A 24,487-nucleotide genomic window follows, 5' to 3' on the forward strand; every position below is an offset into this window, starting at 1 on the left:
CAGCATGCTTTTGAAAAAAGAAAGGGTACGGTTTGTATCGAGCATAGGCTTTAAACAATCAAATTAGAGCATATCTTTAAATAGTGTCGAGATTTTAATATTAAAAATTATTATTATAGCTTTAAAATATTTTTTAATTTTTATTTATAAAGTATAAAGCTTCAAAAATAGTGTAGATCGACATATCTATAAAAAAAAATTTTGAAATTTATAATCCGAAAATGCGTTACAAGATACACTATTTCAAAACATGAAATCCATTTTTTTCTTATGTCCACGCATCTTGACTTCGAGATGATCCGTTTGAGGATATTTGGGTATCAAAACAATATCTTCTAGTGAATTTTTTGAGGTGGGTTCTAACTTGATTGTTTAGAGCCTTAGCTCTATGTAAACTTTTCTCAATAAGAAAATATTTATTTTTCAATAAAGATCCATGAATTTCTATATTACAATACATTTTATTTTTTGGTGCGGTTTGTATAGAGCCTAGGGTTTAAACAATCAAATTAGAGCCTACCATTAAATAGTGTCAAGAAATGTGGTTTCAATACGGGAAGTCATTGTGATAGCCTTAAAATATATTTTCATATTTATTTATAAAGTTTAAAGCTTCAAAAACAGTGTAGATCAATAGATCTATGAAAACTTGAAAATCTTGAAAATTGACAGTAAAAAATGTGTTACAAAATACACTATTTCTAAAAACTTGAAATCCATTTTTCTTCTCATGTCCATGCATCTTGATGTCGAGATGATCAATTTGAAGATATTTGGGCATCACAACAACCTCTTCTAGTGAAGTTTTTGAAGTAGGCTCAAATTTGATTGTTTAGAGCCTCGGCTCTATACAAACTTTTTCCTTTATTTCTAATATACGATCATTAAGTTTAAATTTGATAACTCCAATCCTTTAGTTTTGAAAAAAGCATTGTAATAGATCATTTACCTTTCGTTCAAAGAGATCACAATCATTCTGGTCGCATAGATTTTAGAATTGGTGGTTGTAAGAGTATCACCGATTAGACACAAAGCCCTAAAAATAATTCTCGTACTTCATAACTCACCCCAAGCCGTCTAATTTGACATTTAATGAGTGTAAATAGTTGTGACCTCATTATACAAAAGGTAAATAGAAATGTGAGAATAGGGTTGGGGTAGTGGTGGTAGCACCACTGGCGCCCCAACTAATATCTAGGCTTCCATTAATACCTAATGCATTAAAAAACCACTAATGATTTAAAAAACGGGTAGAGGCTCCAAAAAAAAAAAAAGTTAAATGAAAAGTCTGAGGTTAGCCCACTAGCTAACAACTACAATGTTAGTCATGCAGCTTAGATTAAATCTGGTCTGATATGACGGTCACGACTCATTTTATAATATAATTTTAATATATTTGTACAAATCCAAATAACATGAAATTTTAGGTATTAATTTTTCTCATCAAGGCATACTTAATAAAAATATAAAAATAAAAAGTTCACAAAACATAAATTAATTAAAATACCCTTGAAATGCTTCAGAGGTAATTTGATCAATTTATTTTTATGAATTAATTTTTTGTTAAATAAACTTAAAATTTTAAGTGATTTTGATTTGTACAAAAAATAAAATAAAAATATAAAATACAATCGTGACCATCGACCCAATTGGACTAATAGTGGGCTAGCCTCATCTTTTTCCAATGACAAATAGTCTTTTTGTATACCCCTCTAGAAATTCTTGAGGTATGTCTTTGTATACCCTTCTAAAAAAATTCTTGAGGTACGTCGTAATTGTTTTTTCTTTTTTTTGGCTTTTGAGCTCAATCAATTGCACAAGACAACCTCTTGCTGGGAGATTTCACATTCAATATCGGAAGATCGTGATCCCCTATAAAAAAAAAAAAAAAAAAAAAAAGTTTTATTGTGTATACCTTTCTAGGGTTTAGTGGCCCTTTTTCTCTTGTCCTTTTTGTTAGAATGTTCCCTCATCTTTAAAGAGGAAATATACCACCAAGTCGTGTCAAGTTCTTCCCTCCATCATCCATGGATACGATTTGATGGTGATGACCTTGACCACTTTTTCCCGATGGTAATGTGGCTTATATGAATAAATTTAGGACCCGGTTTCTATGCGGCCAATCCTGTATATGTAGAAATGCGGGCTTTTTAATAAATCTATTTTTAAGATGGATTTTAGGACTCAATTTTTAGGGATATATAATCTCTAACATGGAGATCATGAATATGAATAAAGAAATAAATTTTCAAAACTAAAAATAACAATTCTAATAATAAAGCATTTGGACCGCATATGTAGAAATGCCGTCCAACCGGCATGAAACAATTTTCCATGAATTTATGAACGTAAAACATTGGTATCTACCCTATAATAAGAAGCAGCACTTTAAAACCCAGATCTGTTGGGTGAAACGGCCATCTAGGAATCCAATCTGGATAGGATCGACAATGGGATCGTTCCTTTGGTGTGAGAATTAGTACAAAAAAATAAAAAATAAAAAATATAATATGTGGGAATCAAGAGATCCAGCCGGTTCGAGTCACCTGATTCCCTAACAAACTCACCCAATTCTTACACATAACCGTGCAATTCTAAGAGAACCTGACCAATTCTCAATTCCAGCAAGGAACCGAAGTACCGAACCAATCAAGACTAATTTTCAATCTGAAACGGTGATTCCCAATCTGATTTGCCAGAGTTGTAAACATGGCCAAACAAGTCTCTGTCTCTTTTCAATGAAGCTGAAAATAGAGGGATTTGAAAGGAACCCTAAACCTGTTAAATCTTTGAATGGGGAAATAGCAAAACTGATGTAAGTGACGATCTTTGAAGCGTGGACAAGTGGAGGTTCTAGTATTGGTGCAAAGAACGTGGACATTAGCCATTGTAACATAGAGAACAAATTTTCTTTGGACTTTTAAATTTGTTATTCGAAATGATAACCATAAAAATCAAAACCACCCGTAAAGATATTAGAATAGGAGCTCCAAACCAGTAGGTTCACTTCTCTTGTTTCTTTTCCACACACACATGATTGATAGGTCTAGTGAGAACATTTCAGGCTCAATCTTTTGCCTAATCAAAACCATTACAAGAAAGCTAAAACTTTAGTATTCATGGTAACATTGTTTCCTTAATGTTTTTTTTTTTAATCTTTTAAGTAGGACAGCTTGTATCCGCTAGTAGCCATGGATTGTCATATGTAATTAGTTTTATATGTGGTAAAAGCTTCGGAGTTATACATAAGGGCCTGTTTTGATGATGGTAAGTCTTATCAAAAGTATGTTGATAGAACTTCTAAGCTGTAGGGGAAGCATATAAACCTTTTCCAATATACTATGTGTAATATTATTATTTTAGTTGTTTGGTATATATATGTATTACACATAATACTTTAAATAATTATACATAGTATTATTTGATTATTTAACTTTTGGGGCAATTTTCAACTAATGTTTGTTATTTCTAGCTATAAACAAATGATTTTCAGCAAAATAATTTGAATAAAGTTAAAAGCGGTTTTTCAAAAAGCTAGAAATATATATAAAACTGCCTATAAGTTCATCTTAGATAAATTTATGAGGGACGCCACTAAGCAACAAGTAATTCATTATCATAATTAATTTTATTTTAATATTAAATTATGAGCGATAACAAGCACATCCAAAAAAAATCCTAATTGAATGATTGAGCATAAACTTTTCCTTGTTATGTTAAAGAGGGAATAAAAAAATGATAAATACTTTGTTTCACGAATAGGCATTTATTGGAGAAATAAAGCATTTAATAAGCACAATCGTTGTTCTATTCGAAATTCCATATGATTTCATCCTTTAGATGTAAAAAGGCGTTTCTGGTCCGTCAAGAAAATTGTGAACTTAAATGGAAGAACATAGATCTTGGCCGTTTGTTGTTGACATTAGATGGCTTGAGTTATGTCAAATCATTGGCTCATTGTGTGTGCTAACCATCCGTCAAGAAATTATTTATGGAAGAAATCTAATATATGGTGGTTTCATGCATTCTGCATAGAAGGGTTACCTTGAATGCCTTTTCCATCGTATAAACAAATTAAGGTCTATGATTTCATGAATAAAGCTTAAAAGGAAGGGATTGTTAGGGGTGTGTGATAGAGTTAAGGTCACAATCATATCTAGTTGTTAAATGTGAAAGCCGGTACTTAAGACTACATTATAGAATTCGAAAAAAAAAAGAAAAAAAAGAAAAGACTTTGAATTGGGTTTTTGAAAATGATATCCATTACAGAGATCACCCTATCAGAAGAGTAAAAGGGGATTTAGTATTGTACTCTCTTTTTTAAAAGAATTGCGAACTTTACGTTGTTAAAAAAAATTTATGTCATCGTTGTCATCATCAAAGTTTTTTTTTAATTATTTAGAGTTTTCTACATGAATCTTGATCTGACATTCTGCTTTATTAAGAGCTATACCCTCAGTGAGGTCTTAAGTCCTCATTTATTTCCATTGCTTCCAACCATATTCATCGATAAAAGTTATTGGTGGATCCAAAATTACAATGCGCATTTAATATATGATTTTTTTTTTTTTTTTTTTTTTTTGTAGGGAGTTTCGAACATCACCATAACTAAAAAGAGACATACGTAAATCATGAAAATGACCCACTTACACATAAATATGACATTAAGTATCAGTATGTCTAGAAACTGATATGCTACTCTATCTATGAAACATCATATTAGAAAGTGACATGGAACAATTTCTTTCATTGAATGTTGTCCTTAGGCTTCGGAAATTATTAGAAAATGATTATACGAGATTGAATTGAAGACTTATGACGAAGGAAAATATAAATGAGGTCATGTTCAAAAGTCACTATCTTACTTTATTTTAGATATGGATTTAGTATCTGGAACACATCATAAATCATTTTAGATGTATTTCGGCTTTAAATTCATGATTTGCACTTCTAAAAATTAGTGCAGATCCGACCATTTGCCAAGAATTAAAATTAATGGTGACCAATATTTAAAATAAAAATAGACTACTTTTGAAGTTCAATTGTTTAGTTTTTCTTTTGTCTTTTTTTGTTTCAGATCGTGGTTGTCAAAGTTATTGATGTATAAAATTTAAGGTCTAAAATTTGGATTTTTGAAGGAATCGACATTTGAACAGGTGTGTCTGTTAACGAACCAAAACCCTATCCTTTATGATACTCAACAATTATTTTGTAAAGGACAAATTTATTTAGGAGAGAGAGAGAGGGAAAGGCTTTACAGTAAAACCATTCTCAGGACAAATATATTTTGGAGAGAGAGGGTGAGCCGTAAGAATCAAAACATATTATCTTGATTTGGGGAGCACTCATGTTCACATGGCCCCCAAGTTAGAAGCAAGTCGGGCTCACATTATTATCCTTATTAACATACTTAATAATTTTAATAAAAATGGCGAGGCCCTCTTTATCCCCACTTCTTCTCACCCACAAAAAAAGTCTTGATCACACTAAGGCCGGCAATGTGCTGGTTGCCAGGGTTAAGTAGGGCAAGGGTTGGCCCGACGTAGTCCGACCCATTGCCACTCCTAGCCCACATAGTCCTGAGATGGGTTTCCATTAGGATTCCACATTTTGGACCAGTGAAATTTCAAGGAGAGTAGGCGGTATAATGTGGCTCGAGCGTAGGGCAGATTGGACGAGGAGGGAGCCAAGGCCGGGCTGGGCTGGGCTGGGCTGGGCCGGGCTTAGGCCAGCCCTATGATGACTAGGGCCAGGCTAGGTGCGCGGGCAAGCCTGCGTGCCCTAATGGAGTCTAAGCATGCACCTTGGCTAAACCCAAAAATAAAATTAGGGTCATCAGTTTGACACGCGTAACAAAAGGCGTCAAAATGGGCCCCACAACGTGGGCTAAATGATCCATGGCCAGCCTACCACCACTCTCCGACAATCAAAATTCACAAAAGGAAAGAGAAGAGACTGTGATAATGATTGCTCATTCACCCGCGGCAGCGGGGAACGCAATGATGTGATGTGATGTTAAGTGCAATTGAATGGAAAGCATTCGAATGACGAGGTGCACGGGTCTCCCTTTTTTCCGTTGAAAGGATAGGGTTTTTGTTAAGGCACTCCTCCACACAATAGTGACAGGTTTTAGGAAAAGTTGGAGTTTTGATTTTAATAACAAACTATTGTTTCCATAAAAAATGGAGTTTGGATTTTAAGAATAAACTATGTTCGTGGATTGTTTTCTGAAAATTCATCAAAATACACACAAGACATGAACTATTCATATTGGGTGCTGTTTGTTAAGAGCTGAGGTTCTAAGAGCCGAGGTTCTAAACGATCAAAGTAAAGTGCACTTTCAAGTAGTGTCGAGAAATGTGGTTTCAATATTGGAAATCTTTGTGATAGCCTTAAAATATATTTTCATCTTTAATTATAAAATTTAAAGCTTTAAAAATAATACAGTTCGAGCAAATCTACAAAACCTGAAAAATCTTGATAATTGACGGTCGACAAATGCATTACAAGATGCACTATTTTCGAAACTTGAAATCTATTTTTTTTCTCATGTCTATGCATTTTGATGTTGCGATTATCAATTTGAGGATATTTAAGCATCATAACAAGCTCTTCTAATGAAATTTTTGAGGTGAGCTCTAATTCGATTGTTTAGAGCCTCGGCTCGGCTCTATATAACATTTTTCCTTTAATATTTTTCCCACTGCAACTATTCTACCTCAAGACCATGTTTTTTTTACGTGTACTTTGAAAATTAAATCATAAGATATAGATGAAGTGATATATTGCTTATATCTTATGGGTAATTTGATAAATTTCTCTTATTGTTTTTTTAACGTTACATGCTTTTGGATTGTTCATTTTAATTCTTTGCCCATTATTATATTTGTGTTATTTTTTTGAGCTACAAAATCATGGATCTAAATTGAAAACGCATATAGAATGACTCAAGATGTGTTTTGAATGCTCCAAAAATGAGTTTTTCACAAGAGGCCACAATTGATTTGGATCTCATTTTAAAATTTTCTCTTTGTTAATTAATTAGTGGATTTGAAATGATTTTTTTTTTGGGTAATTCAGTGGGGAAGACAAGCCCTTACCTGTTTTTTTCAATAGATTAGGGAGTTACATACTCCCAATTGTCAAATTTAAACAATTGTCAGGTAAACATGGTTAAGTTTATGGTGAAACTGTGGTTGTACTTATAAATCCACCATGGGTTGATGATTTCAAGCTCTGCAGTGTCATTCAATCGACCTCCAAAATCATGAATCCCAGAGAAAACATGCTAGAGGCCAAAACAACAGTTCCATTTATGCTACTACCTTTTCTTTTCTTTTTTTAATCATCAATTTCAAATTATTTAGATTTATCAGATTTGCATTAGTTTTAGAGCTCCGAATTCTTAGAGCTCTAGATTCAACATTTCAGGCCAAAAATAAATTTATAAATAATCAAGATAATTAAGAAGTTTTTGGGCATTCAATCTATCTCTACGATGGAGTTTCTAGCTGCGATGCAACCCCATCTAAACCAAAATATTTCCCTTTAAACAATGAACATTTGGGTTGAATCTTTCCCCCACTTTATAGAGTATTGATACGCCCACTAAGTATTTCTCTTTAGATACGCCCACTAAGTATTTCTCTTTAATAAAATCTATCTAGTAGGGAACAAATAACAAGTAAAAAAAAGATACAATATGATGATAACAACATGATCAAGTGGATCATCATGGGTCAGGTCATTCTTTCATTATGAACATATAATAGATATTTTATCATCTTTTTTCGGTGGACAAGTTATTCAGGTCCATCCCTGATGGAAGCACTGATGGTGGATGTTGGATAAGAGTTTCCCAATACTACACTTTTATGAAATACAGTATGAAAATCCTTTGAGAATATCTTCCATAACCAGTATGTTATGGAATGATGTATTACCAAATCTTGCATCTACCATCCATATTTATTTAAAGACAGTGAATGATGAACTATTGACCAATTTTACTACCTCATGTTTTTTTCTTTTTTTTTTAATCGATGTTGTAGGGCAGTATTTGAAAAATTGAACCAACCACGGGCCGTGTGTGAGTAACAGGTAAACTGGGCGATTCAACCAGCCTAACCAGGCAGGTCCAAAAAGTGTCAATAAGTAAATAAAATAAATAAAAATTCAAAAAATATATTTAAAACATGATTAAATAAAGCACGTTCAAGTGAAATTTGTACAAAAAGTAGAAAACAAATGGATTTTAAAAATCGATTTGTACCTAGGTGTATCTTTGAAATTTCTAAACAAGATAGGAAAATGTAAAAATAAGTATTCATGGCCAAAATACTTTACAATCATCGTCAAAATAATTAAAAACATTCAAAAACACATTACAAACAAATCCCTTATTTTTTGGGTTCTTACATGTTTTTTTTTCATGGTCAAAACAAATGTCTGTTTTTAAAAAAACACAATCAATTTTTTGGAAAACAGCCTGGTTTTTTAGAAAACCGCTCGGTGTGTACTCAAAACTGGCCGGTTGAGTATTGGATATGTTGGGGGTCCACCCCTCGAGTAGACCTCCAAAACCGGGGCTAAACAGGATCATCTGGTGCCCGGTTCCGATCTAGCCGGCAAATATTTCTAGCAACGGTGTAGGGACTGAGAGGATAGTTACTTCTGGCTCAAGCATGAATTATGATTGTAGGGTAAGAGTCTTAGAATACCATACAAGTAGTACCAGTCCCAAGTCCCGCCACACCAAGATTCCTCAGTAGTTTGCAGGAGACACACAAATCTTACTACTCCATGTGCTCATGATATCAAAATTTATAAGTTAAAGGAGTGGGAGTATTAAATTCTTGTAGCTCTATTTCTTTGAGAGGTCAGACTAATGTAAAGGAGGGTAAGTGCTGTTTTGTACCTTTCATTAATAAAATTGTCTTTTCATGGGCCTAGGACACCGATGCAACCCCATATGCACATGTCCTTAAACCTTAGTTTAGAAGGGCAGACACGTGATAAGGAAATCGGTTCTGTAATTTTGTTCTTTATAATTTTGACAGTGTTTGCAAACTCGGCAGGTTCAACTCGGAACCGGCCGGCTAAGTTGAAACCAGGCATTAACTGGTCCAGGTTTGGTGGTTTGGCCGGGTATTTTAAAAGAAATTAAAATATATCTATAAAATCCCAAAAAATAAGGGATTTGTCTGTAATGTGTTTTTGTTTTTCATTTAGGTAAAGATTGGAAAGTGTTTTGGTCAATACTTATTTTGTATTTTTTCATTTTTTTTAGAAGATTTTGAAAATACTATTAGGCACAAATCGAATTTTTAAAATCTATTTTTTCCATTACTTTTCAATTTCATTTGGATGTGCTTTGTTTTAGTAATGATTTAAATATAATTTTTATGTGTTTTTTGATATACATTTATTTTTTAAATACTTTTTGGACCATCCAGGACCTGCCCAGTTAGGCCAGTTGAACCAGCCGGTGGTTTACCGGCAACTCGGACCCTGAGTTTTAATTAGCCACGATGTTTGCACTGAAATATATAAATAAATGATGATGAAATGAGGATAATAAAAGTGTGACCATACATAAGCATTGGCGGCTTGGATTTGGTTGATGCTTTGTTTCTTTGACAATTGAACTCCACTAATGAAATGGAAATAAGTAACCTTTGCTTTTAGAGAAGGCCTAGACATGTGCTTGAGAATAAAGAAGGTCTGGACATGTGCTTGAGAAAATAAATCATGACATGACCTATTTTCTCAAGCACATTTCTCATTTAATCATGACATGGACTATTTTCTCAAACACATTTCTCATCTTTGTTGTTGTAAAAGACGGTCTATATTATAGTCACTCTCTCAGGTTAAACCCTATCAAGGAGTGCTTTTAGAGGATGTAACCTTCTGAACCTAGCCTCAAACTATTAAAATAAATAAATCATATGATCTGGACATATGCTTGAGAAAATAGAATTCTAAATTTAAATATAGTCCAATTTTTGGGAATTTTTGGGCATTAAGTTCTAATTTTTAAAAACCTAAAATCAATTTTATTCTTGAAAATAATCATCCAATGATTCTAAAGTAGATTCTTAAATTTGAGGGTTAAATATATTTTGCTGAATAATGTGCTTTATATGGAGTATCAATACGGGTATAAAAAATATTTTGAATTTGTTTACTTGATTATTTCAATGAAAAAGTTAATATAAAGTTACAACCTTAAAATGTAGAATTACATATGCACTTCAAAAATCTATCGGAAAAGTTTTTTTAATGTTGAAAAAACCTCTAATTGATCATCTCGACATCCAGATGTATGAATATGAAAAAAAAAAATGAGTCCCAGAAATAGTGCATCTTGCAATACATTATCTAGAATGTCTACTTTCAAGATTTTCATATATTTATAGATCTACTTGATTTTAACCATGTTTGGAGTTTAAAATTTATAATTAAATATAAAAAAATATTTTGAGATAATTTTAAGAATGTTTTTCACCAAAATTATATATTATAATAAAATTTGGAGGTACGCCTTAATTGGATTGTTTAAGATTACAACCTTATAGAAACCACACCCTTACTTCAATTAAAATGTCTAAATTAACTAAGGGTTTGGTTATAAGTTGCGTCCAATAACATGGGTTTCCCCTTATTTCATTGTCCATGCTTAGTGACAGAAATGAAAAGGCCAATGCCGTCAAATTCACATGTCTTGGGCCTGAAATGGTGGGCCCATTCGGCCCAGGCAGCTCAGTTTTGTTGAAAAATAAAATATATTATTTTTATAAACAAAATATATATAAATGAAAAGGTTTATATAAAGTGTCAACGTTATACAATAGAGTGAGTTACACTTCAAAAATCCATTAATGATTATTTCGATGCTAAAAAATTTGCCAATTGATCATGACGACCTCAAAAGATAAAGATATAAAAAGAGAGATTTCAATCCTAAAACTAATCAATCTTAAAATATATATCAAGAACATCAATTTTTAATATTTTCAAACCATCATAAGAGTTTACAATACAAAAACTGAATTTTTTTACCATGGATAAAGCATCCCCAAAAGGCCATACGAGAATATAAATATTTTCGTTAATTAATAGCTATAGGGCCTTGTCTACATGCTGCGCCAAAAGACATTTTGGCGCTAGTTGGGGTGTTTGTGAAGGTCATTGGTAAAATGGATTTCACCGGCCCTAGCTAAGGCCTTATCTTAGCTAGGACTCACATGGTGCTATCATGACGACCCAACCCCATTCTCACTTTTACAAGTTTAAGTGGGCACACATTCATGAAATTTATTGAGACTAAAACATAAAATACCTCTCTCTAAATGACCTCATTTAATTGGAACTCCAAACATGTATTGATTCGAAGCAAGTTTGCAACCGATCTAGGAACGATTTTATAAGAGTTCTTTTAAAATCTACACGTTATAAAACGTAAAGTTTTTGTGACCAAGAATAGCTTGCGGCTTTGACAGTAGTATTATCGAGTTTTTTTAAAAAGAACTCTGACTACATCCTCACCAAAAGATAAAGGCTCAAATTTCCACTTACTTACCACTTTGAGTTACCCAACAAAAAACACGAAAAAAAAAGTTTTTGTGACCCTATTCAATGTAACACCCAAACTTTGGTTCTCTTAGTAGTGCTACCTAAACCTTTCCTAGAGCATCAAATCGAGGTCAAAACATTCACCATGGACGTCACACTATTTTACTCCTATGTCCTATGCAAGAACTCAAAATCCCAACTCCCACTTTAGGTTTAAAACTAACGCCTTACAAGAGTATCCACGATATCGTCCTCTAAAACTTTACTATACCTTCCAATTTCCGGAGAACATTTATTTTTAGGGAGTAGAACATGTTGTGCTTTGTACAGGACAAGATGTTCCATATGTGGCAGAAGATAGTTGTGCCTAGCCAAGCACAATTCACAAAACTAACAGGTATAGACTTTCCAAGTTTCAACAGCATCAACTTTGAAAGTTTTAGCTCCTAAAAATCTATGACTAAAGATCTGCCCCTCTTTCCTAATTGGGATTGTCTATAAAGAGATCATTTATCATTTGTACATAGAGGTCACAATCATTCTTGTGCTTTAAATTTCAAAATAGGTAGTTATAAAAGTGTCATTGAATAGATGCGAAGTTCTAAAAAATAGTATATATTCTTGGATTTTGTGACTCACTACAAACCATTCAATTTGACATTTAGTAAGTGGGACTGATTGTGATCTTTACGTACAAAAGATAAATGGTATTTTTGAAGTCAATCCCTTTCTAATCACGTACCCAAAAAAATCCCTTTCTAATCACAAACTCTTTTTCTCCCCTTTCGGATTTACAATCCTACTAGAGAGTTCCTAGTCCTTAGATCTATGGCTCAAATAAGAAGTTCTAGCACAAGCTATGCCCAGTGTTAGCAAAATCAAACCGGGACGATTAACTGGACATAGACCTGGAAGCAGTTTAACCGGCCTAACCAATAAACCGGCTTATTCAACCATTCTAACCGGACAAGTCCTAGGCGGTAAAAAAAGCATTGAAAAAAATAAAGAAATATACAAAAAAAATCTACTACAATATGAAAAGCGTATAAGGAATGATTAAAATAAAACATATTCAAATGAAGTTGAAAATTAATGAAAAAATGGATTTTAAATAATCGATTGGTGCCTATGGGTATTTTTAAATATTTTTGAAAAAGATGGGAAAATATAAAAGTGAGTATTAACAGTTAAAATAATTTTTAATCTTTACCATAATGCAAAGAATATTAAAAAAATGTATTACAAACCAAATTTTTTATTTTTTAGAATTTATATATATTTTTGAATTTTTTTTTTAAATACCGTTCGATTATCAAAACCGCCCAAAACCAGAACCGGTCAGTGGTCGTTTCCTATCTAACCGAGCAATTACCGGTTAGATCGCCTGGTTTTTCCAACAATGGTTGTGCCACACTCTATATGAAACCATACAAACTACATTGGGAAGTGTGTGCAAGCTTCCATAAGCGATTTAAGATTTATAATTAGGCATAAAAACAAATTGTGGTTTAAGTTTGTTTGCAAGGGTCCGAGCCTGAGTAATTCAGCCGAGTGGAAACTACTCAGCCGACTTTTCAAAAGCTGGGTCAAATATAGGCCCATCCACATTGAATATCTGCAGACCAGTTCCATTCATTGATATAATCTCATCTTGGGGATCTTTCCTCAAAGGAAAAAGTTTATATAAGGATGCTATAAGAACTACGGATGTCCCTAAAAAATTTATTAGAAAAGGTAGTTTTAATGTTGAAAAACCTTTTGATTGATCGTCTTGACATCGAGATGTATGACTATGAAAAATAAAAATATTTTAAATATCAGAAATAGTGCATTTTACAACATATTATCTACACCATCCATTTTCAAGATTTTCATATGTTTATAGATCTACTTGATTTTAACCATTTTTGAAATTTAAAATTTTATAATTAGATATAAAAAATAGATTATGAGATAATCCTAAGAACATTTTACATCAAAATTATATACCATGATAAAATTTAAAAGTGCACCTTACCTCTACACCTACGGATGCATCCGTATGCAAACTGCACCCTTCCTCAAATCATATATCACATAACACATTTCACGTTAATTTGGAAAGCTTCTGCTTTGGTTTTGTACCAAGGCCCATGAAGAGGCTTGTAGTCTCTTCATTTTCTTTTAATTTTACTTCTAAATTTTTCACTTGATTTAAGAAACCTATATATCCATCATTTCAAATCCTGCGTTTAGATCTTCATCTGTTTTAATTTGTTTTGATTCCAAAGCCTAATGTGGTCACTGCCAAGGTGGTATATGAAATATAGTTGTATATTAGTATACATTTGGCTGGATCTCTCTCTTCAACTGAGTCACTTTGAAATCTTCTTTGTCACCAAACTGGCAGCATTTGATTTCGATATAAACAACTTCGAACCAAGATTTTGTCAGGTTTTGATTCTAGAATCACCATGTAAAATGCAGAGGATGCAAAGAGAAAAGGTTGGAGGGATCTTGAAGTGGGAACCAAGCTTTCCATTCATGGCAGTTCCTTGTTTGAGGCCTTGATAATGCACAAAAAAAAAAGGATCAAGCAATATAAGTGTGTTGGGAGTCTTGGATGGATCTTCCAAAATGGATTATCCAAATCAAGGGTATTCATTATTTTCTAATAATATAAGTGTTTTACTTTTAAAACTTTCTGAACATTTCTTTTTCAGTTTGCTCTTAGAGCTTATGAGGATTACAAAAAAGGATTTGATACTTCAACATATGATTAACTAACATTTGTGGGTATTATTATGCTATATTTGTGTGCCATGTTACCTAAAAATTGTATTCAAATGGTTAAAATGGCAATATGGAATAAAAATAGCTTACAATGATATATTTCTTAATTAAAATTATATTTTATATTTCTTTATTAGATTGTCTCAAAGGAGCCCATCCCACTTGCTCCAGTGAATCTATAACAGTATTAACATGGGTCTATGCGTGGTTTCAATGCTAGATCCTAGGTTAGTATTTTGTTATTTGTGCCATTTCTACTTTCTTCTATTTCCTGGCTTCTATACAGTAATAATTAAAAAAAAAAAAAACTGACTACCCTTGCTATTTAGGAATTCTTACAAATATTTGAGAAAAATGAGATTCAATCCCCAAGAATCTAATTGACTCAAACTTGCAAAACCACGCTTTTTCATTTCCCAAATGAAGATCTCAACATTAAATCCATTAGAAAAACAATTAATATTACAACGCATATCATTTGCATGATCTTTATCATAACTATCGACTTGCTAAACTAAAATGTTAGGCACCAAGGTCTGCAACTTCTCCATTACAAGAGTCTTCGGTTGCCACCCTCTTCCCCACATTCTTGTAGGAGTACTTGCTAGCCACATACATATATATGCCCAAATTTAATGCACCCATGGTTCCCAATAGCCAGTAAAATAAATCTAGACGACTACCATTGATGCTTTTCGCAAACCACGGGTGTCCTCTACCGGTTGTTATCTTATCAACAATACTTATTAGTAGACTACTAAGGAAACTTGAGACTCCAATTACACTGAGATAGAGGGCGATCCCCAAACTTCTCATATTATCTGGCACTTGATCATAGAAGTATTCTTGGAGACCCACCAAAGTGAAAACATCAGTGACACCAATCAACAAGAATTGTGGGAGTAACCAAAACACACTCATAGGAAGTGGACCATTAAGACTGCCCAGCATGGTATGTTTCTTAGCAATGTTTAATCTCTTTCTTTCGGTTAATGCCGCTGTGATCATGCATACAACTGAGAAGAACATCCCAATTCCTATCCTCTGGAGTATGCTAATCCCTCTCTCATTTCCTGTTACTCTTCTAATACTTGGAACCAAGATCTTGTCATATATCGATATGAGAATCACCATGAAAAAGGCGGAGAAACCAAAAAGAGAAGCTGGGGGCATCTCAAAGTGGGGACCCATCTTTCGGTCCATGGTGCTTCCTTGTTTGATGAAGAAAGTGATTCCTTGGTTAATGCAAATACCAAAGATCAAGCAAGATAACCATATGGGAGTTAAGCTTAGAATGAGCTTGGTCTCTTCTACTTGAGTAACTGTTGCTAGTCTCCATGGATTCTTGTACATTGTCGATTGGCTCTCCTTCCCGTCTGCCTCAAGAATTGCAGCTTTATCAAGAAACCTAAAATTATGAACTTTGGGTTAGAATTACAACTTAGAAAGTAGAGGAAGAAGGAATTTGGACTAAGAGTTCATTAGCTTTATCCTTTTTCCTTTTCTCTTTTCTCTTTTGTTATCAAAGAATGGCATTCAGACCTGCAACTGAAGTTGTGATAATGAGAGCACTAAACCACTGGGTTACTAGGATACACATGTTACTATTCGAATGATTTATTGATAATTATGGAGCACTACATATTAAGCTACTATCTAATATGCTTCGGCTAAGTGGTAGACACGTCAGTTTGGGTGAGGGAGGACATGGTTCTAACCCTTGAGGTGGGTGCGGTCGTATTAGCACGAATGCACCAGATCCCATCCGAAGGTTCTAGCCCTTGAGGTGTATCCCCAATACACCCAACAATATGATCTACCCTTTTTCTTTTTCTTTTTCTTTTTCATGTTAATCACGTGATCCACCATCTTGTGGGGGCGGATCTTCTTGGTGGAGTGCTATCAAATCACTGTTTTAGCTCATTTTTTGGGGGTTAATTGAGAATCAAGAAGTCAATGACTCTAAATTAATTAATAAGCCCTAGTACGTCATTGTATATATTGGGGGATTAAAGTATATCAATACACAATGAATGGGTTAGATTCCTATAATGTAGATGTGTCAAAAACAGAATTTCCCGTTGAAGTAGAAGGGAAAGTAAAATTTCACACTACAAGAGATTAGGATGTAGTTTTTGTAAGTCCTGGGCTTTATGAAAAGAAGTAAAGCCTCACTTCAAATCCTCTTGCGGAGCACTTTGAGCATTGAAAATCTCCATGATGACTCTTAAATAAATTTCTAACATCAACCATGAAATTTGAAGCTTGAAAAGCGATATAAATTTTGCGGATCTGTAAACACTAATTTTTAGAGCAAATTGGAGGTGGTTTTGATAATGTAGTACAATATATACTATTTTTAGAGCTTAAAATCTTTTTTTTTTTTTTCAACCGTAATGATAAAGTCTGAAATGATCAATTTGAAGGCTTTTCAATGTCAAAACTGCATTTTTGGTAAGTTTTGAAGCGAGGATTTACTTATTTTGATGAGGCCATAGCTCTATCAAGATATTTCCCATTAAATTATTATCTTATGTCCTACTTGCATCAGTACTACTAGAAGTGTGCTGTGAGAGAGAGAGAGAGAGAGAGAGAGAGAGAGAGATCATGGCCATCAGAAAGTATCCTCGACCTTGATAAAAACCAAAGAAAATGGAGACTCAGATGCTCACCTGAACTTATTGGTGTGGCAAAGGATTCTGTCTCCTACTTTACCCGACTTGGGGGCCTCATACAACTCACAAGCATTAGAAGGGAGAGGAAGCTTTCTCTTAGCCATGGCTGCAACAAAAACCTGTAACATTGGAGTCAAAGGGCTCCCCTTTGGCACCATATACCTATAATAAGGGGTCCCTAAGAGTAGCAAAATTATAGCAAGGGCCAATGCTGCAGTTAATATGGATTGAGCCATGCCCCAACTAACATAGTCTTGAACATAGACCACAACTGTGACCCCCAAAATAACGCCGCTACATAGGCCGAAGTACCACCAATTAAAGAAGGAGATCTTCTGCTTTCTCTCTTCTGTGTGTTGTTCGTCGAATTGGTCGGCTCCAAAGCTTTCGAGAGATGGCTTGTGGCCGCCGGTGCCCAGGGAGACAAGGTAGATGGCGACAAAGAAGGCCACCTCGTGTGCTCTCATGGGGTTGTGGGTGCATGGCTGGGTGGTGCACGTTGCAGGTTTGAGGGCTGGGAGGAATTCAGAGAGGGTCAGGAGGCTCAAACCCTGTAAAGAACCAAAGGTTGTGAGAGAGAGAGAGAGTGTGTATGTGTGTGTGAGAGAGGGAGAGAGAGAGAACCCTTCTCTATGTGCGTGTGAAAAAGATATGACCCTTCTCTACTGTTGGGACTAAGGAGTAGCACCTTGGTGTACCATACTCACCAATCATGTCTAGTATATGGTACAGCTCAACAATATCCACCGTCAGGTCCAAATAACCGATGGCTGAAATTAACCATAATACTCCATGAAGCACAATCACAGGATGTGGTAAGTCATCACCCACCATCGTTGGAAATGGATGGTGTATGTTCCAGTGCTCTACGAGATACAATGTACCATAGGTCTATGGTATATTTTCCTATTTTTTAGTAAAAAAATTATATATATACAGGGCAGCATTTTTACTTGTAGAAGTAAGGTTGCTTAATCTAGAACATCTATTTTAGTTAGACACTATAGATTTGATTAAGAAGTTTTATCAAAGAATTGATATTGTCTTAGAAGATGTACCAAACTTATACTATTCAATTGAAGTACACATTTTAAACCCCCTAATTTTTGAAGTACACATTTTAAACGCCATAATTTTTTCATTTTTACAATTGCTACGTTATATAAACCACACCCCTTAAATAATAAAAACAAAGTAATATTAGTACTTCTGTGAGCACTGAGCAAGAGGCCAACAAAAAAGCAAAAGCAAAGGAAGGTGCTTAGGGTTTAAAGAAGCTTACAGCAAGGTATATAATGGAGGAGATGAGGATAATGGGAAATCTTCCCATGTAAGAATCAGCTAAGAATCCACCAACTAAAGGCATCACAGTTGTCACACCTAACCAATTATTAACATTTTTAGCAGCAACTTTCACCTCTTGATGAAGGATTTTAGTGAGATAAGTGATAAGGTTTGATGCAATCCCAAAGTAACTGAGTCTCTCACTAAACTCTATGCCTGAAAGAAATCACCATGAGAAAAGCAAGAAACAGCTCAGTGTCTCACTAGAAGAAGTGCAAAGTGCAAGACATTTTTAGAGAGAGAAAGGTGTTTGACAAAGAACCATGGCCAACAATTCATAACATTTATGTACCAATACCTATGATGAAAAGAGCAGCTTTCCATCCACCAGTTGAAGCTCTAAGAGGAATTCTACAATTGTAATCCACAGAAGAATCATAGACCCATTTCTTGCTGCCCTCATCTCTCTCTAACCCAATCTCCATCTCTCAATGGTCAGCTCTCAATGCAACAACCCTAAAGTGTAGAACCAGTGCTTGCTGATAAAAATAAAGAGAAACCCACCTCAATTTATAGCAAAAAAACATTCCACATTTTCCGTATTCTTTATTCCAGGGTTTTGACTTTCAACCCTACTAAAGCCATTGCTAGCCTCAAAATCCATGACATGACTACATTGGCAACCCATTAGGCCATCTGTAGAGAGAGAGTTAAAAATCATTGCAAGTAAGAAACACCTGTTAGGCCTTTGAGCCCATGGACTTGGATTCCTATTCGTCTTTCTCTTCTTCTTTTTTTCATGTTCTTTAGTAAGTGCCATGAGTCATGGCCTTTCAAAGAGCCTATGCACACTGTAGCTTTCAAGAATTGCGTATGATATTGTTATTTTGTTGGAGTGGATTTGATAGTGGACCTGGAATAATGGAACCCAGTTTCAAGAGTAATTGGAGTTTTGACACAAGGAAAGGAAGGAATTTTAGGTGGGTAGGAGAATTTTGAAAAAGAAAAAAGCTGGAGCAAAAGGGAAAGTTGTTATCCCTTCATTTAGAATGGCATGTTATGTATGACCAAACTCTCCAATCAAATTCAAACAATGACATGTAGATCTCCATCATCACTATATATGAGAGTGATTTCATGCAATAATTTTATGGTAATATAATAAATCAATCCTAAAAAATACATGGGTCATTTGTTTGACCCCAGTTTTTAAAGGAAAAAGCTGTGAGGCTCTAAACAATCAAATTAAGGCGCATCTCAAAAATTTCATTAGAAAATGTTGTTTCGATGCCCAAATATTCTCAAAGTGATCATCTTGACTTCAAGATACATAGCCATGAGAAAAATATGAATTTCAAGTTTTGGAAATAGTGCATCTTGTAATGCATTTTTGGACCGTCAATTTTTAAGTCTTTCAAGTTTCATAGATCTGCTCTATCTATACTATATTTGAAGCTTTAAATGTTATAATTAGATATGAAAATATGTTTTAAGGCTATCACAAAGATCTCTAGTATTCAAACCACATTTCTCAACACTATTTGAAGGTGTGCTTTACTTTGATTGTTTAGAGCCTTGGCCTTATAAAAACCTCACCCATAATTAAATATACAGTCTTTCCACTGTAATGAGCTATCGTAGGAAGAATTTGAAAGCACACTATAGAAATTATTTTTTAGCCCAATTAATATAAGTCATCCACTTTATAAGATACTTAGATTTAGGCTTTAGAAGGAATTTTTTCCTTTTCAAATTTTTTAGATAGATTTATTATTATCAGATTAAAAATATTAAAAAAAAAATTTGATTTTGTATTCATAAAAGCCTAGATCTTGAAATTCACCAAATGAATGGTCTAAATTCATTTGTGAGGGAACTCATTTTTACCATATCTGGGGCGCAAATTGAATTTTAATTTTTTTAGATTGATTATTAGGGTGAAGAAAATGTGTTTATAAATTTGAAGTCATACAAATGCCACAAACATTATATTTTATAGGTGTTTTTTCATCATATTATGATGATACTATGACATGGAATTATTTTCTCTATAGTAATATAATGAGACAATATTAAGAAACTACGCTAGAGCGATTTGTTTTATCTCAAATTTTTAATATACACTCTTTTCATTCTACTGAACAATCACAAAGGATAACAAAAATTTTAAGAAACATCTTAGAAAGTGATTTTTTAGCTCAATTAATAGAGGCCATCCATTTTAGTGAGACCCTTAGATCTAGGCCTCAAAAGGATTTTATTTTCTTTTTTAAATTTTTTAGGTTGCTTTATTATTATTAAATGAACATTGTTAACAAAAGTTGATTTTGTATTTGTAAAGGCCTAGATTTTGAAATTCACCAAATGGATATTCTAGATTCATCAGTGGAGGGACTCATTTTGAGCATATCTAGTGCACAAATTGAATTTTAATTTTTCTAGGGATTGATTCTTATGACGAACAGAGGGTTTGTACAATTTTTAGGGTCATACATATGCCGCAAACATAGTTTTCTAAAAGTGTGGCTCATTATGTTACAATAATACGGTGACATGAAATCGTTCCCCATCTATATATATATATATATATATATATATAATCTTGAGATCGAGATAATCAGTTTTAAGATTTTCACTGCCTGAACCATATTTTCTATTGGGTTTTTGAAGTGCACCTTATTTTATGCTATAAAATTGATGCCTTGTATAAACTTTTTCTTATAGGCAGGGGTGAAAACATTGGTGTAACCATAACCAAGAATTAAATGCTCCTTGAAGAAAATTATATAAGAGTGATTTACCTAATGATAAAGTTGCATGAGAGAGAAATAATCAAATTTAAATACATTTAAGAAAGAACAATAAAATATCCTTAAATGGTGTTTGTGCCCATGGATAATGGATTTGAAGTTAGAATCCCCCTTATCCAAATTAATTGGATTGTCTAGCCTGAGTCGGCAAAAGGATGATGTAGGACCATATAGTGGGCAAACATTATTATTTTACCTAATCTAGGTATACAGAGGAATTTGAGGGTTAGCAAGCATAAAGAGAGTTCTACCATCTTTTTTGGTTTTGTTTATCAGCCAGCATATGCTCATTTTTATGTACTTTCAACTAATGATCAAATAATCTCCAACTGTTTCACAAATGATTCTGATTACCACTTTCAGAACAGCAATCTATGAAACAAAAACCAAAATTAAAAAGATAATTAAATTATACCTAAACAAGTTCAAGAACATTGCTCCGGCTCGGGACTTTGATGCAGATAAAAAATGGGTTGATTCAAAATCTAATCTTATTTTTCACATTTTTAGTTTTTAGATATGTGGGTAGATTTTTTACTAATTTTTTAGTATTATATTTATTTTAGGAGTTAGGGTTATATTTCTTCTTTAAATATTTTTTAGTTACTTCTTTATTTTTTGAGTAATGATCCTATAGGACCTTCCCCCACCAATGTGTAGAACCCAAAGGATCACCATTAAAATTGATACGGATCTCTAAAAAAGTTATCACATGAGTGTAGAACTTGACTTTTTCTATAGATCCGTGCCAAATTTAATGGTGATCCCTTTAAGTCCTACACACATGGGTGTGAAGGGATCCTATAGGATCATTTCTCTTATTTTTTTTAGAAGATAAACAATTCCATCATTTTTTAATAAGTATTAGCAAGTCGCACTTTCGTTAAGTATTAGATAAGTTCATCTAAGCATTAGATAGAGTTAAGCCTTGTAGGATGGTTTGTTTTAGATAATATTTTGGAGTAGTTATCCATTAGGGAAAAAGAAGATACGTTTCTATTAAGAGGGCTTGGTAATAATTATCTTTCTAGGAGACGGTGGTTTTAGATAGATTTGCCTCCTAATTATTGGGTTTGATGTTAAGATGAAAATAAAAGTGGCTTGAGGTCATTTCTTTCTAGGAGGGATAAATAGGTTATTTTTTTTATTATTTTTAAAAAAGGTTGGTTTTTTACCTGAGAAAAACGTTGACGTTTTTTTAGGAAGGATGATCCTTTGCTGTAGTATGGAATTCTGTTTTAAAAAGGAAGCACGTTATTGTAAAAGGGAGATTGAATTTTACGGAATAAAGAAAGTGTTTTTTTGGAGAGAGAGGCCCGTGGGTGTTGTTTTTTCTCTTGCGTTTATGGGCCAATACCGGAGTACTCATATCCATGCATTTTATTCTTTTTTTTTGATTTCCTCCACAATTTTTATTGCTCTCTCTTAAACACAGTTATTTTTGTCGGTGTTGTTTGCCAATATATTTTATACTGCGTCAGACTCGAACTCTGCCTGCTTGAGGCGAGTAATTTGGGTGAGTCCACTCTCTAGTGTAGTGTATCGGCAACTAAAAGACACAAAAAACACAAAAAATAAAGTTTATTAAAAATAAAATAAAAATAGTAAAATCAAACTAAAATTTTAATTTAAAAGTTCAAAAGAAAATGGAAAAAAATGTATAAAATATGGATTTAAAAAATGGATTCAAGCCTTAGTGGTATTTCAGAAACATTGAACTTACATATAAATTATTTATAGATTGATATTAGAAATTGATATGTTTTTTGTTTTTTATTTTTAAATACCCCGGATGGCTTGGCAAGGGTCAAGCCTGAGCGAAATTCCACCATGGCCCAAGTCCCAGGCCTACAAGTGTACATGTTCTAGGTTAACTGAAAAGTATAAAAGATGGTGTTCATCTTTGATTGGAGAAAGTAGAGAAATATGCTAGTCGGTGACAGAAGTGGAGTTGTAGTACTTAGCAAGACTCTGGTTGTGAAAAGGAGATACTCACCTCCCATGGTGGCCAGCTTTAGTTTCTGCTGAAGTCATTGATAGCATACAGCTCTGAAGAAGACATTAGCTAACCCATATGGATTGCAGAACATTCGGCAAGAGTGAGTGTGATGTAAGTCTGAGCATGCTTGCCATGCCATTTTTCTCGCTTATCATCAGTGTTTTAGATAAAGGAATTGGGTGTAGACTCGGGCACAATGGGGTGGTCGTCGACATTCGAAAATTAGGTGAAAAAAGAAGAAAAAAGGTATCCGCTTGGTTCTGGACAACCCGGAGTGATTCGTCGGTTCGGGGCCATAAAGAACCAGGGACCCTCCATTTCCAAGTCGAATTAGGTGACCGATGTCCCACCTTTGGGTTGGACCGATGTTGTCAAAATCGCTTATGGAGGTCTCTTTCTTTGGCAAGAAAAGGGAAACACTTAGGTTCTTCGGCAAGTCTGTGAGCATATTTCTAAAACTCCAAAAATAAAAATATTACAATCAACTTGATACTTTTGTAATTTCTTTGCTTTTTGTTTTCTAATATAAAAGCATATGTTATGAAGTTATTAAAATTAAGGAATTGCTTTTCTGGCATTTTGTATATTCTATGGCTACGTCTATGAAATTTTTAAATATATAATGGGTTTTTCTGAAAAATTTACTTATATACTTATTTTAATCGAACCATTTTTGTAACCGTATTTCATTTTCACCGCATAATTTTATCTAGTCAATGACGCTACCTTTTCTTTCTTTCTATCACCACCAGCAAAGTGATTAGACCGTGGTTCTGGACAAGGTTATGATGGTAACCATAGGGTTCATTTTTTACTTTTCCTGGTGGAATTTTAGTTAAAGAACATAATTGCAAGAGGCTCAACACTCATATTAACAAAACAATGATTACAACTATAGGGGCATGATTTGGGAGGAAATTTTTTAGGGAAATGATCAAAATACTTACATTTTACCCATATAATTTTGATTTTATTACAAAAAAACATATCATAAGTTGGAATAATTATAAACGTGTAAACATATTAGATAATACATCTTTTAAGATGATTTCCCATTTTCCAACCAACTAAACTTGAGCTGAATTTCGACGGAATTTCGATACTCAAAATTTGCCTCAAGCAGGCAAGGTGACAATGGACTGCGACCCGACCCGAGACCTGAGGGGTAAAATTTATCCGGGTTCATGAATGGGTCTAAAAATTGGACCCGGTGGGTCAGGTTTAAGTCCAAATCCTGGACCTGAACACTATTCAAGCCCAGGTCCAGGTTCCAATATATAAAATATATTTAAATATAATTAAATACATAAATATTTTAATTTGTGAGTCGGGTCCAATCTGGGTTGAGGTCCCGCATTATATTTTCAGGT

General features: G+C 33.7%; 1 protein-coding gene across 2 annotated transcripts; it reads right to left on the reverse strand.

Moving 5' to 3' along the window:
- Positions 1-14,740: 14,740 nt before the first annotated feature.
- Positions 14,741-18,852, reverse strand: LOC18440223 (protein NRT1/ PTR FAMILY 5.6). 2 transcript variants are annotated; one of them, XM_006850375.4, is made up of 4 exons: positions 18,667-18,852; positions 18,307-18,524; positions 17,022-17,575; positions 14,741-15,757 (listed from the first exon to the last, which is right to left on the reverse strand). In XM_006850375.4, the coding sequence occupies exons 1-4, from the start codon at positions 18,791-18,793 to the stop codon at positions 14,872-14,874; spliced, it is 1,785 nt and encodes a 594-aa protein (XP_006850438.1). In that variant the 5' UTR covers positions 18,794-18,852; the 3' UTR covers positions 14,741-14,871. The 2 variants fall into 2 exon arrangements, with proteins under 2 accessions (XP_006850438.1, XP_088729536.1); XM_088873410.1 differs by lacking the exon at positions 18,307-18,524.
- Positions 18,853-24,487: the final 5,635 nt, after the last annotated feature.

The sequence above is a fragment of the Amborella trichopoda genome, chromosome 8 (genome assembly GCF_054954075.1).
Source record: "Amborella trichopoda isolate Santa Cruz 75 chromosome 8, AtrichopodaSantaCruz75HAP2 v2.0, whole genome shotgun sequence".
NCBI classification, from domain to species: domain Eukaryota; kingdom Viridiplantae; phylum Streptophyta; class Magnoliopsida; order Amborellales; family Amborellaceae; genus Amborella; species Amborella trichopoda.

Excerpts from the sequence above, each read along its gene's own strand:
- LOC18440223 (XM_006850375.4), bottom strand. The coding sequence starts at position 18,793 with ATGGAGATTGGGTTAGAGAGAGATGAGGGCAGCAAGAAATGGGTCTAT. Across the intron at positions 18,525-18,666 it reads AGCTGCTCTTTTCATCATAG|GCATAGAGTTTAGTGAGAGA; the intron begins GTATTGGTACAT and ends GATTTCTTTCAG. Across the intron at positions 17,576-18,306 it reads CCTCCATTATATACCTTGCT|GGTTTGAGCCTCCTGACCCT; the intron begins GTAAGCTTCTTT and ends GGTTCTTTACAG.